General features: G+C 33.6%; 2 protein-coding genes across 2 annotated transcripts; one reads left to right on the top strand and one right to left on the bottom strand.

Moving 5' to 3' along the window:
* Window positions 1-128: 128 nt before the first annotated feature.
* On the bottom strand, window positions 129-1,444 carry LOC118055292 (major pollen allergen Ole e 1). The gene is made up of 2 exons (XM_035067146.2): window positions 884-1,444; window positions 129-750 (listed from the first exon to the last, which is right to left on the bottom strand). The coding sequence occupies exons 1-2, from the start codon at window positions 1,047-1,049 to the stop codon at window positions 407-409; spliced, it is 510 nt and encodes a 169-aa protein (XP_034923037.1). The 5' UTR covers window positions 1,050-1,444; the 3' UTR covers window positions 129-406.
* A 12,137-nt stretch (window positions 1,445-13,581) lies between these two features.
* LOC118055293 (GRAS family protein RAM1-like) lies at window positions 13,582-15,831 on the top strand. Its single transcript, XM_073407295.1, has 5 exons — window positions 13,582-13,902; window positions 14,231-14,716; window positions 14,781-15,351; window positions 15,447-15,493; window positions 15,643-15,831. Exons 1-5 carry the CDS (start codon window positions 13,582-13,584, stop codon window positions 15,829-15,831), a joined length of 1,614 nt encoding a protein of 537 aa, XP_073263396.1.
* The last annotated feature ends 300 nt before the right edge of the window (window positions 15,832-16,131 follow it).

Raw genomic sequence — 16,131 nt, 5'->3', positions numbered from 1 at the left:
ACTAGCAGGGGGTATTTTCTTAATGATTAAAGGTTCATCATTCCTAGTTATACATCGGGTATTTTTTTTGTAGCAGAAGTTTAATCTAAAAGAAAAGCGAAAGAGCTAGGAAATCTTGGCCGCACAGCTAAACACTAAACTTTACATGCACAAATCATTCAAACATATTAGTATAAGCTACAACAAAACCAACATAATTAAAAAAAAATACTGCTAATAATTAGCTCCCAAGATTCTGCATAGTCTGCAGAATAGAAAAAGGTGAGCAAACCTTGATGGGCTTGGGAGAATAGGGTGGCAATGGAAATTGCATATATTTTAAAGGAAGGATTAATGAAGGAATTCAAGGTTTGAAGAGAAAATTTAGGATTTAGACAAATTGAAAGAAAGCCATATAGTAAATGACTTAAGGCTTTCGATTTCCACATAAGCCAGCATCTGTCTTTGATGGTCTGAAATTCAGTGCATTAAGGCTGTAGATGCAGAGGTTTTGTTGTTTGACTTTGATTGCAATCTCATTAGTTGTGGATTTGTATCCAGGAACATTGCATGCTTTAGATGAACTCGACATTAAGCTTGCTTCACAGGAGGAGTCAATGGCTGCTTGTGCACATGCAATTCCATCAACAGAAGGTATTTCTAGCTTGTACATTCCATACCTATTTGTGGTTCTGTTCACTGAGAACGATATCTGCTCTCTGGTTTTGGGCCAACTTGCTTTGAACTTGCAGTCTATTCTAACTTCAGCACCTGGATAAACATTAGTATTTGTCAAAAAAAAATAAAAAATCAGAGACAATGCCAGTATCTTAACATAGAAAGCTTACTTCCAATTTCTAGAAAAAAATTGAAGCTAATTCTGGGTTGGTGGAGATTATTCGACCTGGTAAGAAGTAGCTGTGTCTGGAGAAGCTGTTGTTGGAGCAGATGTCGCAGTAAACAAGACCCATTACACTGATATGGGCACTAGTTTTTTTAGATGGTTCCACCTTCGAAGACATTGAGTTGATAAAGAAAAATGAGAGAAACAAGAGAACAAGGGGATTCATGGCTGCAAACTTTGGGAGACAGGAGAAAAATAACAGTTTTACAAAGGCTTCTCTATATATGAAAACTTGAATAAATTAGATTTTAGCGAACGGCACTGAGAGCTTTATCATATAGTCGAAGATGAATTTTGTTTTGTGGATAATGAGTAGCAGCAAGGAGTTGGTGGAGATCCAACTGTAAAACATGAAAGTTGAGGAGATGTATCTTTTTCACAAGAAACAAAGGCATGTGAACTTCATTTGGCATATATGGAGCTAGATGTGTAGGAAAGAGAAGAGGAAGCAGACTCTTTATGGGGCAGAGTAGCTTTTTTTTGAAAGATTTGTGGGGCTTGAATCAAAGCCCTCCTTTTCTTCTTATAAGCTCATCACAGAAGGTCTTGGTATTTATAGGCTCACTGATCATTAGAGCTTAAAGGAAGAAAAATAAAAATAAAACATGAATGGAGGGGTCAGATCATTGTTTCTTGTTATTACTATTAGATTCAAAACTCCCCTTTGGATGTTATGGTAAAAAAAAAAAAAATGCAAGCTGAAAATATATATTAACTAAGCATTAATGAAATTCAGCAACATTCATCTACTGAATTTATTGCATGCATGTTCATATGCTTGCTAGTTGTGGATAGTAAACACAGAAGAAGACAAGACTAGAATATAACCTAATGGATACAGAGTGTTCATTCTCTTCATGTGAGCCTTAAATGGTAAGCATGAGAATCCACAGGTCTTATCACCATCAATGAAGAGATTAACCAGAAGAAGATTGTGTGATTTATTTGCAATTTAGAATCACCAGAAACTTGTCAAGTGCACAATGAAGAAAATATAGATTTAATTACAACTTAAACTTACCTTCCTTCACATGGCCTTCTTCCCCATCTTAGCAAAAGATGGCTTTCTTTAGGAAGCTCACAAGCTAAGAGCTGTGGAAAAAAGAAAAGGGCAGCATCCCTTCTTCCTTCCAAGCTCCATAGCTAAATTATGAGGGAGAGGAAGGGAATCCCAAAAGGGAATCGGTCCCTTGTTTATGGTTGATAAAGAGGCATGGGAGAGGGTTGCTAGCTAGGCACCCGTGTGTTTCTTTCAGTCAAGAACACAATTCTTCTGCAAAGATGATGCAGCTGTGCTGTCCATGTCCTTTTGTCAAATCAAAGTAAATAAATTAAGTGAAAGGGTAGAGTACTCTTAACCTTTCTTTATTTTCTGTCATCACATTAACTTTCACGAGTGATTATTTGAATATTATCTTAGGATAGAAAAGTACAGGAAAAAATATCATTTAAAAACTAAATTAAAAATAAACAAAAATTTTATAAAAAGGTTAAGGAAAACAAAATAAAAAATAAAAAAGGACTAGAATTAAAACATCAAAAATAAAGAGGGCCAAGGTGTACATGACAAATTATAATTGAATGGCTGAATTGAAAACAAACAAAACTTTTATAAAAGAATCAAGGACAAAAATAAAAAAAGAAAAAGAAAAATGACTAGAATTAAAATACCAAAAACAAAAGGGTCAATGTGTATTTTTTAGGGTAGGAGAGAGAAAAAAAGAGAAAAATAAACAGTAATCAACGACAAACTACTCATCAGACATTATCACACTTCGCACCAAAAGAAAGATGCAAGACATTTCTTTCAAAGACATGACAGAACAACAAATTTGGCTAACAGAAGATAGTGGATGCATTTCATATAATATTTTGATAAAAAAATAATTATTAAAAGCAAACAGTCTAAAATATCCTTTATGATTCTGGAATTAATAAAAAAAAATTGATGTGAAAAGACAAAATCAAACTTGAATATTTGCCTTCTTTTTTTTTCTTTCAACTCTAATGGTAGAAAAGTCATTTTACTATTTTGTGAAAAAAAAAAAGAGATAGAAATACTCGGTCAACAGTTCAATTGTTTTTTAGTGTAAGAGTAAATCAATAATATAACTGTTTAAAAATAGCTGGAAAGAAAAAAATAACCTTCAAAAATTATTTATTGACCATTGAAAAAAGCCAAATCCCCTAATTTTTCTTTAAAGAAAAAACTTGATAATGAATAGTTTTTTGTGTCTCTATGCATAGTATTTTGCACATTGTTTAGCCTACGTCTTTTATTATTTCTGTTGATACTACCATGGGCCCATGTGCTCTTTTCTCATTCATCTAATATCGGATGCTTCAAAACCCACTAAGTTCTTGAAATCCAGCTATCATCAAAACTATGTAAGCTCATGAGCTAATGTATATATGCATGGGTTTATATATTTTTGTTCTTCTCTGCACTTTGTGTAGTCTTAGAGATAACGGTCCCAAGAAACAAACATAGAGATAGTTATCATAAAAAAAAAAACCTTGTTGCTTTTAATTGTTTCGAGACGATATCTTTAAAATTAAGATTAAGAAAAAAATACACTTACCCTCTTGTAGTTTAGTTATTTTTTTCACTCTACCTCTATTATTTTAGAAATTATAGTTTACCTCCGTGCTCAATTCAAAACTTAAAATAAAATAATAAAAAAAACAAATTTACCCTTGTATATAGAATAACACAAATGATATATTAGTTTTTTTTTTCCCAATCTTTTCCCCTTCCTCCCTTCATCTTTACTTTGTTTTAATCACAACTCTAAATTATAAAAACTAAAAAAAAAAATCCCTTAACAAAAATAGGAGAAAAATAAAAACTAAATTGAACCAATCTTTTTTCTTTTGCACTTAGGATTTTTAAAAAGTGAAACTAAATCGAGTCCAATCCAATTTATATTTAAAAAATATTATAATATTAAAATATTACAAAAAATTCAAACATTTCAAAGGTATTTTTAAAAATATTTGTAGGCCCCTCACATATTTTCCCAATAATTTTGCATAATATCAGGCTATAGACTTACATTATAAGATACAGACTTGGTATTAAAAATACTTGGTTTCCTCCGAAACTTAAAAAAAATCAAAAATAAATTTTTATTTTGAAAAAAAAAAAATATTTTTTTCATGTATATGGCTGAATCCTAAAATTTTTCAAAGCATATTTTCATAAAAAAAAACAAAAAAAGTGCATCTTTTTCATGTTTTAAAATGTAAAATGGATATCATAATGAGTTTATAATTATATGTAGAGTTTGACAAAAATATCAAAAGTCTTTCACTAATTATTTTGCTCATTTTATATTTAAAGTGTTAAGATTTAGTTGTAGACTTTAGTATTTTGAGGTATAAAACTACAATGTAGAGTATACCCTTAAATATTTAATAAATACGATGCTAAAATTTAGATTTTAAAGCAATTATGATTTAACACAATAAGATGGAGATTTCCTCACATAGAGAGATTTGCCTTGAACCTTATAAAAAACCAATGGATAGAAACATGACCTAGAAAAACAATCAAACAACAATGCAGTTTACCTTAGGTAAGGTGCACTGAAGGTAATATGTTTTTTCTTTGCACAACTAGACTTTTACATGGACTTTCATAGACCATTAGTTCTTAGTGATCATAACACTAGGTGGTGACTCATAAATCTTATAATTATAATTTTATGATCAAACCCAAAACTCATTTCCAACACCTCTTAAGAGGTAAACTCGTCGTTCTTGATTCTCCCCCCCCAGATGCTCCTCAAAATATATTTTTTTAGGATAGACTTAAAATATGTTTTCTTAATTAAGGTTAATAAAAAAACCTAGTTCAATATACCATAACGATTAAAAAAAAATCAATACGGTTTATTACTATATATATTTATTTTGCGATAACTTACCAAAAATATTTTGTTAATAAACTTTATCTTTATTCAAGGAAATTGAATATCTTTTAATCAAGCTCTTAATTATAACAAAGATATACTCCATTAATTAATAATCTCTATGTAACAACTGTAACCTTACATTTCATATAGATTTTGCTTTAATATTTTCCTATGAAGATATGAGATTTGATTGATTTGTTTGGTGGTTGGTGAGGGAAGAAAAGATAATGACAAGGTGAAGAGAGAAGGCTCGGTGCTGGTGAGAGAGGGAGGAAGATGAAGAATTGCACTAATACTGGTAGAAGGAGACAATGACTAACGATTATGAATGAGTATTGTCCTGACGGAAGAAGAATGATAATTTGTTGGTTTTGGATGAAGAGTGGTTAGGGTTTTGGCTTGTGGGAGAGAAGAAAGAAGAATATGTTCTTTTTTATTTTCTTTATTTTTGGTAGCTTTTTTCTCTCTTTTAGTTAGGCCTTATTTGTTTATGTGGTGTGATCTGCGTCTTGCCCTACCTATAAACTTGAAAATACCTGGTTAATCAAAACACATCATATTTTTGCATGGGTTCTACAAAAAACTCTATCTTGAAACCTTGATTAAGAAAAAAAATTACAATTTATAGTTTTCTTAAACTTTCCTTTTCAAACTACAAAAGCTATTATAATGTCAAACATATACTTAGACTTCTTTCCATGTCCACTTATATATATATGATTGTTTTCTCCCTTTGTCTGTATCCAGACCCATATATCTCAAGCCTATATTTATAGTATTGAACCTTCTAGGAAATAAATCCTAATTGTTAATTGAAAGATTTTTTTTTATTTTATTTTCCCTCTTTAATAAGAAAAAACTAAAATTTTAAGGATTTTAAAGATTAATTTTTCCATTCTTAATTAAGGCCTTAATATCTTCTGTAAAAACTTCCATGTAGTCCATGTCAACTACCCTATTCCCTATTATATTTGAATCTTCACTTTATAAAAAAATTAATAATCTTCTATTTCAAAATTAGATCTTGCATTATATTATAAGATCTTTCAAAAATTTATTGTTTATTTTAGTCCTTTATTCCTTTCTTGCTTGCTGTTTCACTCCATAATCTTTCTCTCTTTTAATTTTTTTTTATGTATTTTTAAAAAACAATAGGGGTAAAAAAAACGGGTTATGACTATATTTATTAAATAAAATTGGTTTCTTTGCTCTTATCCATGTTGTGTATGAAAGAGATCTATTTAAATTTTGTTGAAAAATTAAAGGAGCATGACATGATTTATACTAGAGATTTGATTGAAGAAGTTCATTAATCTTCTTCAAATGGACATGATAGAGCAAAGGTTTTTTTCATCAAAACATGAGTAGAAGGATGGCTTGATTTATACTAGAGATTTTATAAGACTAGAGGAGCACTGCTTGATTTAAAACATTGGGATGCGCAAATTGAATACAAGGAAGAAATTGATAAAAAAAAAAGTGAGTTGCAATGAATGAAAAAAACATTTCTAAACTTAAACTCGATGTGTTTTGCTCCTAGATTCCGAAACCAAACAAAATAGGAGAGATACAAAAGATTATCTTATTAGAAAATAATATAAATTATATATTGAGACCTCAACTAACAAGTTTAAGCTTTCAGATTAAGATGATTTTTTTGACATTGTATCATAACTTTGTTAACTAAGTGATCACGAGTTGAAATATTACCACCTCAATTCTAATTAATAAAAATCAAGCATAAGATAGTGTGAGCCCGTGCAAATTTTTAAATCCAAAAAGGCTTTCACTTAAGGGTGTGTATTAGAAAATAATATAAATCATATCTTGAAACATCACTTAACAATTAAAGCTTTTAGGTTGAGATGGTTCTTTAACATACCCAACCTCGATGTATCTTGCTAACAAACCAGAAGTGACAATTCTTAAAACACAAACTCTAAGCAATATACAAAAAATCAAACTTCTTGAAGAGATTATTAAAGTTGCTAAAGATAACAAGGTATCACTTTTTATCATAATATGGATAATAGAGAGATGCGACCCATTACCCAACCCTGATGTATCTAGCTAACAAACTAGAAGTGACAATTTTTAAAATACAAACTCTAAAGTTGCTAAAGATAACAAGGTATCACTTGTTACCATAGTATGGATAATAGGGATATAGTTTTTGTTCATCTTGTGGTATCCAAATCCAAATGAATCTCATGAAATTAAGGTTAATTTTATATTGCATATTAAATACCGGATGAAATATCACTATGAAAGTTTTAGCTTTTTACTAATCTTTTACAAAGTTATAATATTAGTTTGATGGCAAAATAGTAATTATATGTTTGATAGCAAAGTTGTAATATTAATATTTCAAAAGCTTTTTAGTCATTAATTAGAATATAATGATAATCTTGTAAATAATTCAATTTTTTTTTTGTTGATATTTTTTGATGCTTCTATGCAAGGACATATAGTGTTATCAACTTATAAATTTTAGAATGTAAACTATAATTTTAAAAGAATAAAGCTAAAAAAAAAGACTAATCTGCAGATTTTCTCTAAGATAAAAAAAACATGCTCCTTAAAATATCTTAAAATATGCTGTCCTTTTTTTTTTTTTTTTGTGGATAGACTTAATATATGTTTTTTTAATTAAGGTAAAAAAAAAAAACATAGGCCAAGGTACCATAAAGATTAAAAAAAAAAATCAATAAGATTTACTTCTATATATATTTATTTTGCGATAACTCACCAAAAATATGTTGCTGACGAACTTTATTTAAGGTAGTTGAATATTTTCTAATCAATCTATCAATTGTGTCAAATATACTACATTAATTAAGCATCTCTATGCAACAACCCTAGCCCTCCATTTCATATAGATTTTACTTTCTTCATTTTCCTATGGAGACAGTATTTGATTGCTTTTTTCTTGGTACAAACACAGTATATGATCACTCCGAGTTATTTCAATGGAAAAGAAAAATGCGTTTGCCCCTGAAATTCACCATGGCCATGCTCCGGTAACTATAAGTGTTGTGCTGTGAAGGTTTTTTTGTGATCTCTTCCTTTTGTTTTCTCTGATAAGGTTTTTTTTTTTGCTCGCAGAGGTTTTATTTGAAAGTGAATATTCAATGTTGCTCAGCCTGTCCTAGGAGGGCGAAGGAAACGTTGGAGAAATTCTCTGGTTCTCTTCTGCACCCATTTCATTTCATATATTTCTTTTAGTAAAGAAACATGCTTTTTTTCAATAAATATGAATGTAATATCTCTAGTATCAATAGCTTAGCCAAATGTTTTTTTTTGCAAGTAAATAAGCAACTGGTTTTCCATTTTTTTACTAGTTCTTAGTAAAACTCGTTGTTGTTTCTTCGTTTTATTTTGTTTTCCATTTGCCAGGAGTGCTTGCAATCACCATTGATACAGAACAAGGTTTGGTAGCTGTTACGGGCACAATAGACCCTCAAATAGTTATACAGAAATTTGCAAGGTGGGGCAAAAAAGCAGTGCTTTGCTCCCCCGAAAAGGACCCTGTCAACGGAGACTCATCAGGCTGTTCTTGCTGTGACGATGACTCCGATTCTGAATGCGACTGTGATCGAAATTATGATGAAAAAGTATCTAAAAGCCAGAATATTGGTACTACTGGAGCCAAACTTCCTATTGTTTGTAGCACCAAAAAGAGAAAGAAACTTTGCTGGCTTCTGGGTTTGTTTAGTAAATTGCAGGATGCCGGAGCCAAGCTGCCTCATGGTGCTCCTCCAGTTTTCAGGCCCAACAACACGCCGGCTCCCGGCAATGTGTTTTCTCTAGGAATGTCTGCTATGCCTTACGGAGCCTCAAGACCACAGTTCCCACCATGGTGGGAGAGGCCACAGTATGGAAGTCAAATCCATGGACCAACTGTGTACGGAAGTCCAGCTATGCTACCATATCCACATTATATTCAGCCAACGTACCCACCACCAGCACTTCAGCCACCTGGTTTTTTTCAGTCAAGACCTCCACCACAGTATAGGCCCATGATCCATTATTCCAGATATGAAAGCAACTATGTTTAATTGGTCAGCCGCTTGAGACAGCCTTATTTCTTGTTTATGTCCAAATTAGGACTACAAGTTTGGTAACGATGATATGTTATGATTCCATTCTCCCTAATTTGTTCAAAACTTTCTTCTTTTAGTCTTGTTCATGCATGAATGCTATATAACTATGTGTATTTGTTAATGTGATGTAGTGTGCTTTTTAATTAAAAATATATTAAAATAATATTTTTTTAGATTTTTTTTTACTTTAACATGTCAAAATCATAAAAAAAAAAAAAACATTGAAGTTTATATTAATTTGATTATTTTCATTGAAAACAAGTGAAAAGTATTTGAAAAATAAAAGGTATTGTAATATTAAACATGCATTGAGTGTGTGTTTGACATTATGGTTATTTTTACTGCTATGATTTGAAGAAAAAAAACAAGTTTAAAAACAATATAAATTATAGTTTTTTTTTTTTAAATCAAGTTCTAAGATTAAACCTATAATTGGGGAGTAACCCCAACCACAAAAACAAAAAACAAACGACATTGAAATGGTAATTTAGTTGTAAACACATTATTGCACGTGTGCGGCATCGTGACGATCGTCCACCCTCAAGAAAAAATATAATGGTCTATTTCCTGGTAAATGTGTAGAGACAAGGAATTCATTGTCTTTTATCAGTAAAATATAGATTGGAAGTCGCTACTTAGTATTTTTGTTATTAGAAACCCTAACTAATATCAAAGATCAGGTACAGAGACTGGTTGCATAAAAGGAAGGTATTAACACCCCAACTACATCTTATTTAAAATAAACTGTATTATTTTAATGTTTGATAAAATTTGTAATTGGGGAGTAACCCCAACCACAAAAACCAAAAACAAACTATGCTAAAACAGTAATTTACTTGTAAACACATCAAGGCTAAACAGTCATCATGGCAAACTCAAGTTTTCAAACTTAGCTAGAACTTTAATGGAGATTTCCAGTAATATAACAATAAAACTGTGAAAGATGCGTGACTTGACTTAGCCATAGTTTTCGGCCAGTAAATAGTCCAAGAAGATCATATACAATTAATGCTAGAAAGCTGTTTATTCAAGGCTCGGCTCTTGAACTCAGCTGCTCTTCATGTGGACATCATCATGTACGCGGAAGAAACTAGCAAGACGACGGCTAATACATAGCTGTATAATTTGTTAATTCTCACGCATGGAAACAATTCGTAAAACAAATTTGTTCTGTTCCTCCGGGATCCTATCAACCAATTACAGACAGTCATTAACTACCAGCTTATTTGTTTTTCCCAAGAAAAAAATAAAGAGCTACGAGTTTCTCTTGCGCCTTAACGTTGAAATTCCAAGTTTTTGCTTGCCCTAAAAACAGTGCATGACCTGGTCTAAAGAACAAGCTTCTGGGTTTTTTGTTTTTTTATTTTATTTTGAGAAGAAGCAATTCCATATCTGCACTTTCTTGAGTTTTTTAGTGGTGGGATATGCAGATATATATTCCAGGGCTTCTTTGTCTGCACAAAGTCCTCGCTCCTAAGTTTGGCTGCGAGTTCAGGACTAAGCTTCAGTGTTATGATCAGTGATCAGGATTAGGCTCAAGGAGGCCTGCATGCCTAGCCACTGTCAACGAGCTAAACTCTGCTAATGTGTTCAAGACTTGAAAGTAAACAAAGCTGTACCCGGCCAGATTGCAAAGACAGAAGCTCTAATTTTTTGAAGGGTTAGATGATTTATTTCACTAAATATACGGAATTAATTTAAAAAAAAATAGAAAATTTTAAATTATAACCCTTTAAAAGTTTTTCCCCAATTTGGGCCCCCAAAATAAAATTCATAACTTCCCCACTGCTCACTGGGTCACAAAGAGCCTATGATCCTGGCTAGTTATTGTATTAGCCTAACTGCAATCTAGCTAGAAACTTTTTCATGGATGTTTAGATGATCTTAAAGTTCTTCCAGGGCTACTGACATGAACTAAAGCCTGAAAGTTTTGTGGTTTGACTCTCTCTATGCACAGAAAAACTTGGAAAAAAAGAAGAAGAAATTAGTGTACATAACAGCCTTGTATATACCATGATTTAAGGGTTTAAGTAAAAGGGGATATACGCATAGATGTTTCATCCTAGATTTATTGATTAATTTAGTTGTTTACAAATACAAGAGAAAGCTTTGTCATCCAGACTGGACAAACACTCTTGTTCATTTACATTGTTAATGGAAATGTTTCCATGCCATAAGGCAAGTTTTTGATTGGCTAGATAGAAATAAACAGGTGAAACTGTTAAAGAATCAACTCAATCTAAAAATTTAAAATTTTAGATGAGGTTTCAGGAAATTATTTATATTTTCTCTAATATGTTTCCCCTCAAATGAAAGCATTTAGAGCTTGAAATTTGCATAGATCCACACTAACTTGTACTTAATTTTTATTAAATAAATGAGAATAGTAAGATTCGAACTCATGATCACTTGATCATTAAGACTCTGATAATTATACCCTTGAACCTTACCTAAAAGTTTAAACTTCTAAATGAGATTTCAAAATATGATTTATATTATTCTATAACAGAAACGTGATCAAGTGAGTAATATTTGGGAGTGCGGTTGAAACCGTGTTTTTTAAAAATTTTAAAAAAATTTGTTTAAAATTAGTTTTTTTTATATTTTCATATTGTTTTGATGTATTAATGTAAAAATTAATACTACACTATTAGAGAATAATTCGACGTTATATTCAAATTTTGAATTTAGTATTTAAATAAACTTATTTTTTTAAAATACATCAGATCAATGTAAATGTAAGTTTTTAAAATCATTTATAAAAAAATGATTTATTATATACCATCGAATGGTAAAATAATGAAACATGCCGCTTAAGAGCAAAAGGTGTTAGAGACAAGCACTTCATTCCTTTGGCAAATCCAAGGCCTACGCGGCGCCACCGACGACAACCTTGCCCTTGTCTCCTTTTTTGTCCTCCTTTCCCCCCTCCTTCCTCCTCTCCATCCACCCCCATTTTCTCTATTTTTATTCTTTGGTTTTTGCCCGCCATTGTATATACTTAATCACATACTTCGCTCTTGTAAAATCAATGGGACTTTGATTTTGTAAATTAGCAAAACTAGCCACGATCCGCTCTAGCTCAGTATTGATTTTTCTTATAAGAAGAAGAGTGAGATGGGAATTTTTAATAATCGAATGATTTATGTTCTAACCCATTAAGATTGTATAAAGAGAGTTCATTTAAATTGCCATGTTAGAACATGTCGTCTAGTAAGACCAGCTATATTCAATAGAAGCCTTAATGTCACAGTACTCATATAGTAAAAAGGATAAAGTTTTGTCTTGCAAAATGATAAAATAATATTTTGTTTTAATTATTATTTCTTGTAAATGTGTCGATGATGATGTGTGTGTGGGTGTGTGGGTGTGTGTGTAAGCCTTCCTTGCTAGTGTAGTATAAAGAGACAAATGTAATTCCCTTTTGTCATAATGCATATGGTAAAGTCCTTTTCAGAATATTGCATTGTTGAGATCCTTGTCCGAATTGCCATTTTCAGTGGGCCCATATCCCTCCTTTTCTTTTCTAAAAAAAAAAGGGGGGGGGGGGGAATCGTGCCTCTCTTCATTATATTTTATCACAAATCTCCAATCAAGTAGTGACTGCTCATTGTACTTTCCAATTTAAGCTGTTACAGAATGAGAAAGGGTCCACTTATTCCAAACTCTCTTGTTGAGCTGGGCCGGCCCGGCCCAAGAGAGTGGGGCCCCGCCGTGAAAATGTCATTTAATGCAAGCACAAGCATTCCGCAGGGAGATGACAAATCAAGTCCCTAGAGAAAACTGCTAAGCTTTGGTTGATTACAGAGAAAGCTTTGTTAGGGGAGATAAAATTGGTGTCTCGAATCACTAACCTCCAACCACACGGCGTTGGATTAGCGTTTTGTCTCTGCCTCTATTTCCCTTTCCGGTGCATACTGGACAGAGAGACAAATGCCAAATTCTGTCCAAATAAAAAGAGAAAAAACAGCCCACCTAGCTTTTCCCCTATAGCAACCCAAGGGCTAGCTCTAGCTTCATGTGAGAGAGCAGCATTGGAGAAACACCAAAAACCTCGCTTTCGTTTTTTGTTTGATCAAGTCATTGAGCAAAGTGTAGAGAGAAAAGATGATAAATGCTCTCTGTGGAACCATGGGGTCTCTCAAGAGCGAGAACTCATGCAACAAGCTGCAACCAACTTCTCCTAATGAGTCGTCATCAGTCACTGAATCTAAAAAAACTACTCAAGTCTTTTGAATTTGAACAAAGTAGCCTAACTCCACCAAGCCTAAACTTACCTGCAGTCAAATTTGAGCTGGATGGAGATGTTGAAGTCCAGTCACCTGATAGTTCCATGTGGGAGAGCTTTTTCACTGATAATTTTGACTCTGACTTCATGATTTCATCTCCAGTGAGGAACTTGCCATCGCCACAAACTTCAAGCTATAATCACAATTATTCTCACGCAATGCAAGGGCAGAGTCTTTCAGGCTGCTCTCCTCCTAGATATTTATCTCTGCTTGGAGCTGCTTTTAGTAGTATCCACAAAGGGAAGGGACAGAGTCCACTGCATAGAATGTGCAATTCTCCAAATAATCAATTCATGCAAGTTGAGAGCCTTTCTTTACCAGGTATTGAGGACTTCTTGGATGATTTTCAAAGAGATGGGTAGGGAGAAGGATACCAACAACCACCTAAGATGTCAGGCAGCAGTGGAAGTTCAACACAATTGTTTGATATGTCAACCACAGTTCCTGCAATGTTGGATTGCTTGACGATACAGAATCCCTCCAGGTTTTGTACTGGATCGGTGAGTGAAACATCATCAGGTTCACCAATGACACAGGAGAGCGATATTTATCAGATGGGTTCTGTTGGAATTGCAACATCATCACAGCAACTATTACAGGAAAACCAGCAGCAGCCGCAACCGCTGCCACTACCACCAACACAACCACAGCCTCCACCAATAACCCAATCCATGCAACAGCAACAACAGAGTCTTAACCATACCTTGATGGTATCTCTTCCTAGTGGCTCTGAGCAGTTATCATCATCCAATAATATATAATAGTAGAAAAGGATATCTTTGCTTAACATGACAAGACAACAAATTGGATCTTCATGAATCTATTTCACTTTGAAGTGAATGGTGACAAAGGTAAATACTGGAGGCTGAATATGCACGACAAAACTAAAGACGTTCTGTCTTGAACTACTCGCAGAACTATTCTAATTGGTTAGGGAATTATTGTAGTATCTATTAATATTCAATGACTAGGAATTATATAAGCACATTTTCCTTCATTGCACAATACAAATCTTAAGGTCATATATTTATTTTGCAGGATCAAGATAGTGGCCTCCAACTACTGAAACTCCTCCTTGCTTGTGCTGAGGCGGTATCCAATGAAGACTACATGCTAGCTAGAAGATATCTTCACCACCTGAATAGAGTCGTCAGCCCCCTTGGCGACTCCATGCAAAGAGTTGCGTCCTGTTTCACTGAGGCCCTAAGTGCTAGGCTGGCTGCAACCCTTACAAGTAAACCTAGTACCTCCTCTTCAAAAGCCTTCTCTCCTTTCCCTCCAAACTCCATGGAGATTCTCAAAATTTACCAAATACTTTACCAAGCTTGCCCTTACGTAAAGTTTGCTCATTTCACTGCTAATCAAGCAATTTTTGAGGCCTTTGAAACTGAAGAACGTGTTCATGTTATTGACCTAGACATTCTTCAAGGCTATCAATGGCCAGCTTTCATGCAAGCCCTGGCTGGTAGACCTGGTGGCGCTCCATTCCTCCGAATAACTGGAGTTGGATCCTCTATGGAGAATGTTAGAGAGACCGGTCGGTGCTTGGCAGAACTAGCTCATTCTCTTCATATATGTTCCATTTGAGTACCACCCAGTTGCTGAAGAACTTGTAGACCTTAAACCACACATGTTCAATAGAAGGGTTGGTGAGGCTCTTGCTGTTAACTCTGTTAACCGGCTCCACCGTGTCCCCGAGAATTGCCTGGGGAACCTATTAGCAATGATCCGTGACCAAGCGCCAAACATAGTGACAGTAATTGAGCAAGAAGCAAGCCATAACGGACCATACTTCTTAGGTAGGTTCCTGGAGGCATTGCACTATTATTCAGCAATTTTTGACTCTTTGGACGCAACTTTTCCGCCAGATTCTTCACAAAGGGCAAAAGTGGAGCAGTACATCTTTGCTCCAGAGATAAGGAACATAGTGGCATGTGAGGGAGCAGAGAGGTTTGAGAGACATGAGAGGCTTGAGAAATGGAGGAAGCTAATGGAAGGGAAAGGGTTTAAGGGGGTGCCACTGAGTGCAAATGCAGTGACTCAGTCCAAGATCTTATTGGGCTTGTATTCCAGTGATGGGTACAGATTGACAGAGGACAAAGGCTGCTTGCTCTTGGAGTGGCAAGATAGAACCATACTTGCTGCTTCTGCATGGAGATGCTGATCTTAATCAATCTTCTTTCCTTTTCACGTACGTGTATGTGCAAGTTCCCGTTATCCACAGACTTTTTATATGTGTATTGTTTGTCTGAAGTAAATCCATACAAGAAAAACAAGGTAGATGCCGAAGAATCAACTAAGGTAAAAAAAAGGGATAAGAGGAATGATCAATGATGTGTGTACTCTGTTTGTTTTATAGGGAAAAAGATCTTTCTTTTTTTATTCGCTAGGATTAGGTCAAACACCATTTAATGCATTTATCTGCTATTTCCTGTTTGAATAATGAGAAGATAATTGTATTATTGGATACAGGATCTGGACTCCAGAATATCATTCCCGCCCTAGCTGTCGTGCCCAATGGACTATGCACACCCCTTCTCGAGATTGACGGGGGAGATGAGGACGAATCCACTCCTTTCTTTAACAGATTTTATGTGGAAGGAAACGCTGACATGCATCCATCAGGCACTGCTGCTTAATTAAGATTGTGATGCCATCAACTTTGTATTTTAAACTCATTAATGCCATGATTATAACAAAAGTTATGGGGCACACAATCATTTCCCCGTACATAATGACAATCTGCAAAACACCCGAGCTCTTCCTACAAGGTTGATTTCCATTCCCTTGTAAATGTTATTTCGGTTTTTTTTTTTAAGTTTTTTTTTATTAAAAAAAATATATTTTTTTTAATTTTTAAAATTATTTTAAATATATATTTTCAATTTTTTCAAATACAATTTAAAAAACACAAAAACATGCATATCTTCGACTAATAA

This window comes from Populus alba, chromosome 1 (genome assembly GCF_005239225.2).
Source record: "Populus alba chromosome 1, ASM523922v2, whole genome shotgun sequence".
Classification (NCBI taxonomy): domain Eukaryota; kingdom Viridiplantae; phylum Streptophyta; class Magnoliopsida; order Malpighiales; family Salicaceae; genus Populus; species Populus alba.
This window is presented reverse-complemented; position numbering and strand designations above follow the sequence as displayed.